Source organism: Leptonychotes weddellii, unplaced genomic scaffold (genome assembly GCF_054177405.1).
Source record: "Leptonychotes weddellii isolate Sample4059 unplaced genomic scaffold, ASM5417740v2 HiC_scaffold_11311, whole genome shotgun sequence".
NCBI classification, from domain to species: Eukaryota; Metazoa; Chordata; class Mammalia; order Carnivora; family Phocidae; genus Leptonychotes; species Leptonychotes weddellii.
The window spans coordinates 1-6,897 of NW_027690752.1; the positions used below are offsets into that span (position 1 = coordinate 1).

The 6,897-nt window shown below is 54.6% G+C and overlaps 1 protein-coding gene across 1 annotated transcript; it reads right to left on the reverse strand.

Moving 5' to 3' along the window:
- Nucleotides 1-1,106: 1,106 nt before the first annotated feature.
- Nucleotides 1,107-4,903, reverse strand: APLNR (apelin receptor). The gene has a single exon (XM_006751682.3). It carries the CDS (start codon nt 4,421-4,423, stop codon nt 3,281-3,283), a length of 1,143 nt encoding a protein of 380 aa, XP_006751745.2. The 5' UTR covers nt 4,424-4,903; the 3' UTR covers nt 1,107-3,280.
- Between the last annotated feature and the right edge of the window lie 1,994 nt (nt 4,904-6,897).

Sequence of the window (6,897 nt, forward strand, 5' to 3'; positions counted from 1 at the left end):
TCTCTCTGTCTCTTTTTCCATCTCTATCTCTCTCTTTGTCCCTATCTCTCTCTGTCTCTCTGTCTCTTTCTCGATCTATCTCTCTGTCTCTCTGTCTCTGTCTCTGTCTCTTTGTCTCTCTCTTTCTCCGTCTCGATCTCTGTCTCTCTCTGTCTGTCTCTCTCATGCATTCCCCACCATTCCCCTCCCCTCCTCATCCTCATCCTGACCAGGTCCTTGTGCACTGAGCACACCACCCCGCCCCCCCGCCCCCCCCCCCCACCGTGTGCCAGCGCCTTACAGACGAGGCCTCACTCTCCTCCCGACTACCTGGCTCTCCCACACTTGTGCTTTGGGACAGACAGTGGCCGAGAGCGTGGGCTTTGCAAGTGGACAGACTCAGTTGTCCCAGGCCTCATTCTTCCGCATACTGGTTGTATAACCCTGCTCGAGGTACATGACTAACCTCTCCGAGCCTTGGCTTCCTTATCAGCAAACTGAGCTGAAGAGACCCCATTCAGAGCATTGCGAGGATTGAATGAGATAATGGTGTGGATGGGGACATCCCCAAACCTGGCCTCCCCCAAAAATCATCTGAGGAGCTTTTAGCAGTTGTGAACACCCAGGGTGAGTCCAGGAGATTCACATTCCTTAGGTCTGGGGTGCTGCTTGGGAATGGGTATTTGCAGACAACCGGAGTGACTGATTGGAGGCCAGGCACCCAAACTTCTAATCTGAGTGGATGCTCACGGGACAATGAATGAGTGAATGAGTGAATGAATGAATGCCAGCATTTTCCTATAGGCCTGTACTCTGGACTCTAAGATGTGTGCCCATTTGTCCCACAGGTTTTCAGAGCACGAAACCTGAGCTGCTCCCCGTGCCCCGCCCTTATTTCCTGTGCTTCCCCTGGTCTCACTCCCCACCTGTGCCCTGCCCTGTGTCTATTGCTCCCTGTTCTGCTCGCCTCCCCCACTCCCTTTCCAGTTTCCCACCTGACTTCCGTTAGCTCCTACTTTCCTCCTGTCTCCCTCAGCCCACACCACCTCCCACTGAGACATTTGCAAACTGGGGGGCCTTTCCTTGTCCCTAGACACTTGTGTGGGAAGAGGCTTTGGACACGATAGTTACACAAAACAGATTTATTGAATGAACCACAGTGACTAACAGGGTCAGAAAAAAAGTAGCAGAGACGTTCCAAAGAAGGGGCTTGTAGGGGATGAGGGAGCCTCCACCCTCTGTCCAGGGCCACTGATGAGTTCCAGGCAAGAGGTCTCTGGGGTCACCGTGGAGGGCCTCAGAAGGGCGCCCTCTTCCCTTCTTGAAGCTTCCTCCAGCTTTAAGCGCATGCTTTGAGGGGAGCCCTGGGCTGAGAAAGGGAGTCTGTGGAAGATTCTGGCCTGTGAGGAGGAGACTGAGCTGAGGGGGGCCTTTTCCTCTCTCCTCCTTCCTCTGCTCCCAGAGCTGGTGCCATCCCAGGGGTGGTCAAGCTCTCCATTTACACCAAGCTAAGCTCTTCCTGCCTCCGTGGCGCAAATCTTGTCCTTCACATCCTGTCCGGAGTCCTCCAAGAACAAAACCTGGAATATACACACCCCTGCCCCCAGCTCACAAAGGCCCGCCATCAATTTTGTCCTTGAGGCCTCGCTGGTAGCGTGAAGTCAGGCCCTCAGCCCTGCTGCACCGTGCCCAGCACCGCCCCACCCCCAGCCCAGCAGGAGAGGCCAAGGGGTCCCATCCTGATGGTGAGGTGAGAAATAACCCACCCAGTACTTTTCACCCAGGCAAGAAGGCGGCCTCCTTAGGGAGAGGGCCACAGACCCTGGAAAAAGGGAGACTGGCAAGGAACACACTCATAAACTCAGAGCAGGGTGGGGAGGCAGGTGGAGAAGGGGCCAAGGGAAGCTCTTACCCACCTCCTGCTTTCCTCATGGAACTAAGAAGGATGGGACCCAGCACATTGGGTTTTCCCAGGCCTTGGAGACAGCTCTCCCCAGAGGGGCCCCAGCATTAGCATAGACTTCTCTCTTAAAGCACGGACCAGCCGTCAGAGCCCCCAGATCCAGTGGGGGCGGGTGGACTCATTTTATTCTATCTTGTCTCAATATGTCCCTCTTCCCCCAAGAATATTGTGTGAAGAGTGGAGAAGCGGTAGACAGTAAGGGGGTAGTTCACCCAAGGGACGAGTGACACTCATCCATGCATACCCACAAACACACACACACACACATAATTCTTGACACCCAGCAGCACCCAGTGCTCCAGGAAAGAGTCCTGCCTGGGGACGCCAGGCTGTGGTGCAGAGACCTGCAGCTCACAGTTCTGGAGGAGGCTGGAGGGGTGAGGAATCGGAGAGGGTAGCCAAGCAGCACGTAGACTAAATACAGACTCCCTTCTTCCTCGACATTCCCTTCCCGACTCCCTGCTCCTATAACGACACCCAGGAGCCGGCCATCCCTTCACCAACCCCGTAGCCTTCCAATTGCCACAGGGAATAGAGGCTGAAGAGAGGGTCTGAGGAAATCTGCGAAAAGCACATCTAGTTGGCATCAGGGAGGGGCTGCAGGAGGGGAGGCCCCCTCTGGGATCCTTAGTGCCTGAAAGGACAGTGAACTGATCCAATTTGCAGGAAAGTTCCATAGCCCCCAGCTGCAGAGCCTGGAGCTAACTTGGCTGACACCAGTCCCTGCCGGGCTGTCAGGGAGCCCCAGAGACCTAGAGCAGGGGCCCTGAGTGCAAGCACAGGATTCTTAACCCTTAGGAGCCCTGCAGAACACGGAGGAGAAAAGGGGAGGAAGGAGGGATTGAGGGAGGGAGTGTGCTGCAGGAGAGGGGGGTTGGAGCCAGCAGGTGAGGATTCAGAGTGGAAAGTGCAGATAGAGGGGAAAGCAGGAGCAGGGAGAAGGGAGAGAACATTAGGAAGAAAGGAGGGCAAAGAAAAAGCTGGATATCCAAGAAAAGGATTTGAGGGCAACACACTTCAGTTGAGCCAGGCTGACTTTCCGTTTTATACAAATGGGGAAACTGAGGCTCAGAGAGGTTAAGAGACTCGTGCAAGGTCCGTCTCACAGATACCGAGTGGCTGAGCAGGAGTCTGCAGGCCTCAGTCTCCTTCCACTAAACCACAAATCTCTGAACAAGACTCAAGGAGGAAGGAGGACAAGAGGGGGCAGGGAGGCAGGGAGCAGGGAAAAGGGTCAAGCGCAAGGGAGAAGGTGCTATCATGCTACCTGACTTTCAGAGAGCGAGGGCAAAGGCCGGGGCAGGGCAGAGGACACTGGACTCCTCTCTGACCCCAGTCCTAATCAACCACTAGGGTCTCTTGGCTGTAGGGGATGGACTTCTCGTGCATCTGCTCTCCAGCCTTCCCAGAGTTGGGGCCGGGCCCCTGGCTGTGGCCGGAAGAGTAGCTGGCCGACTTCTCCCCGCTGCTGCTGTGGGAGGCGCCCCCGCACCTGCTCCGGCCGCAGCAGAGCATGGAGGTGCAGGCCTGGCGGAAGCGGGGGTCGAAGAAGGCGTAGAGGAAGGGGTTGAGGCAGCTGTTGACGTAGCTGATGCAGGTGCAGTAGGGGAAGACGTTCATGAGGAAGATGTCGAAGTCGCAGGGCCAGTGCAGCAGGCTGCCCAGCATGTAGAGCGTCTTCACCAAGTGGTAGGGCATCCAGCAGAGCGCGAAGGTCACCACCAGCACCACGATGATGCTGAGCAGCCGGCGCCGCTTCCGCAGGCCCTCGATGCGCTCCTTGCGGAAGTGGCCGGCGATGGTCTGGGCGATGAAGAAGTAGCAGGTCAGCATGATGGTGAAGGGCACCACGAAGCCCACAGCGGTGGACGAGACCCCCAGGCCCACCTCCCAGGCCCACTCCGAGCTGGAGGTGGCCACCATGGAGTAGTCCATGTAGCACTGCACCTTGGTGGTGTTCTCCAGGTCCGCGGTGGAGCGGAACACCATGACCGGCATGGCCAGGAGGGCGGCCAGCACCCACAGGACCGCCGTGGCCACGGCCCCGCTGACCCGCAGCCTCAGCCGAGCGTTGGCCACGGGCCTCACAATGGCCAGGTAGCGGTCGAAGCTGAGCCCGGTGAGGCAGAAGACGCTGGCGTACATGTTGACGAAGATAACGTAGCTGCTGAGCTTGCAAGCAAAGGTGCCAAAGGGCCAGTCGTAGTCCCGGTACGTGTAGGTGGCCCACAGCGGCAGGGTCACCACGAAAGTCAGGTCAGCCACAGCCAGGCTGGCGATGAAGATGTCAGCTGAGCGTCTCTTCTCGCGGCTGCTGCGAAACACGGTCCAGAGCACCAGGCCATTGCCCGTGGTGCCCAGGAGGAAGACCAGCAAGTAGATGGCAGGGATGAGGGCCCCCGAGGACTTCCAGTCCGTGTACTCGCACTCAGACTGGTTGTCTGCCCCATAGTAGTTGTCGAAATCGCCAGCCTCCTCCATGCTGGGCAGCGGAGAGAAGACGGGCAGGGGGTTCCCGGGGTACCAGCTCCGTGACTGTGGCACCAACTCAGCAAGTGCCCGGAGCTTCTGGCTTGAGCCTCACAGGGCAGGCGAGAAGGGCTGAGGGTGTCCAGAGCCCTTCCCAGCAAGCGGGAGGAGGTGCCTCCGATCCTGGAGGATGCCCACTCCCGCAGACTTCCCTCCACCCTCTCCTGCCTTGTCCTGGCCTCAGCTAAGACACTTCCTTGCGCCCTCCTGAGTCTCTGTCTCCTCCTTGTCTGGTCACTCCCTCCTCCCACCTCCAGACCAACCCCTCACTTGGGAGTCTTAAGATCTTTAAGTTACAGCCCACTTTTTTTTTTTTTTCTCCTTCTTCTCCCCGGGCAAGTGGACCAAATTGAGTCCTGCCGTTCTGGACAGAATATTATCTGGGGTTTGCAGCAGACTGCTCTCCTCCTAGCCCCGCCTTCACCCTCTGGCTACCACCCACCTTCTCCCCAGCCTCTATCCCTGGTTTCTTCTGGCCTTTGGAGCACCCCCTCCCCAGTCCTCCCCACCCTCTCACTCTCACCCCCTCCCATCCCCTCTAAATGGGGCAAATTATGCAGATTGAAATCCAGCCTGAGCTGGAGCCCAGATGGGTGGGGGGCAAGGAGGGTGTGAGATTTCGCAGGATGCTCTGAGCATCTGGCAAGCCCTCCTGGCAGGCTGGTCTGGCCCCTTGGGTCTGGCCCCCCAGCCTCCCCTCCTGCCCTCCCAGCCCCGCCCCCAGACCAGACTTCACTCTACCCTTCATAGTCATCCTCCTTTACTCCTCCACTTTGACCGTCTCTCTGGGAACTTTTATGGTTTACAGGCATGGTTAAGGGGATTTCTCTAGAATCCATAAGCGGTTGGCAGACTGCAGTTTGCAGATGGCCTAGGAAGTTTTAGAGGGTTGAGGACAAAGTCCCAGGAGAAAGAAACCCCAGACAAAAGTCACTAAATCAAGTCATTAAATCTGTGAGAAAACTGAGGCTTAACGAGGCAAATGTCTTGCTCAAAGTCACAGGATGAATCTCATTACAGTTTTGTTGTTTGCTTTTCTTCTTCTCCAAGCTTTCCAAATAGTAGGTGCTTGCCAGATAGTAGGTGATCACTAAATGATTGAGTGAGTAAAGGGATGGATGAACTGGGGAGCAAGTGAAAAGAACGGGCCGTATGCGCTAAGAACCTAGGCGCATTTCAGTCTTTGGGGACCACGTCTCTAGAAGACCATGCAGCCAGGGGAGGAGGCAGAGAAAGGGGCGGCCCTGGGGGGCTGCTGTGGGCACAGTCCCACACAAACCCACTTTGTCCTGTCTGGTCATCTTTCCAGGAGCGCTGGGCAGGAAAGAGAGAAGGATGCACAAGACATGATTTTTAAATATACCCGCCAAGAGTGGAGCAGTCCATCTAAGGTTGGGCAGGGATAATAAGATGGGACAAAATCAGGACACAAGTCATGGCCCCATCCAAAGCAAAGGGCTTATAAAACCAGAATCCCTCATCTCAAAGGAGGGTTGGTCAGAAAACCTTCTGCAGGGATCTTAAAGCAGGGTCCCCAAACTCAAATACCCACAAGGACCTGGTTAAGAGTGTTCAACATTTTATATGCACTTATTATCCCTTTTAATTGGCACAACGACTTTAGGAAGTAGGCACTCTTACTAATCTCCACTTACGGATAAGGAAGCGAAGGCATGAAGGCATGGGGAAGTGAAGTAATTTGGCCAAGGTCACTCAGCTAGTAATTGTCAGAGCCAGAATTCGAACCAAGGCTTGAGCACATGGACACACCCTCTAAGTTCCCCTCCCCAAAAAAAAGAAAGAAAAGAAAAAGAAAACCCCAACCCTTTTAGATTAGGGGTTTGTCATCTGCTGAGCATTATAGAAATGTAGGATAGCACTAGGATACCTGTAATTTACTCTAAAATAAGCTCTCTTGAGTAAAATTTTTAAAAGATTGATGAAATGATCCGAAGGGGTACATGCACCCCAATGTTTATAGCAGCAATGTCCACAGTAGCCAAACTATGGGAAGAGCCTAGATGTCCATCAACAGATGAATAGATAAAGAAGATGTGGTATATTGGGGCACCTGGGTGGCTCAGTAGGTTAAGCGTCTGCCTTCAGCTCAGGTCATGATCCCAGAGTCCTGGGATCGAGCCGCGCATCGGTCTCCCTGCTCAGCAGAGAGCCTGCTTCTCCCTCTCCCTCTGCCTGCCTCTCTGCCTACTTGGCTCTCTCTCTATCTCTCTGTCAAATAAATAAGTAAAATCTTAAAAAAAAAAAAAAAAAGATGTGATACACACACACACACACAATGGAATATTATGTAGCCATCAAAAAATGAAATCTTGCCATTTGCAACAACGTGGATAGAACTAGAGGGTATTATGCTAAGCGAAATAAGTCAATCAGGGAAAGACAAGTATCATATGATCTCACTGATA

Excerpts from the sequence above, each read along its gene's own strand:
- APLNR (XM_006751682.3), bottom strand. The coding sequence starts at position 4,423 with ATGGAGGAGGCTGGCGATTTCGACAACTACTATGGGGCAGACAACCAG.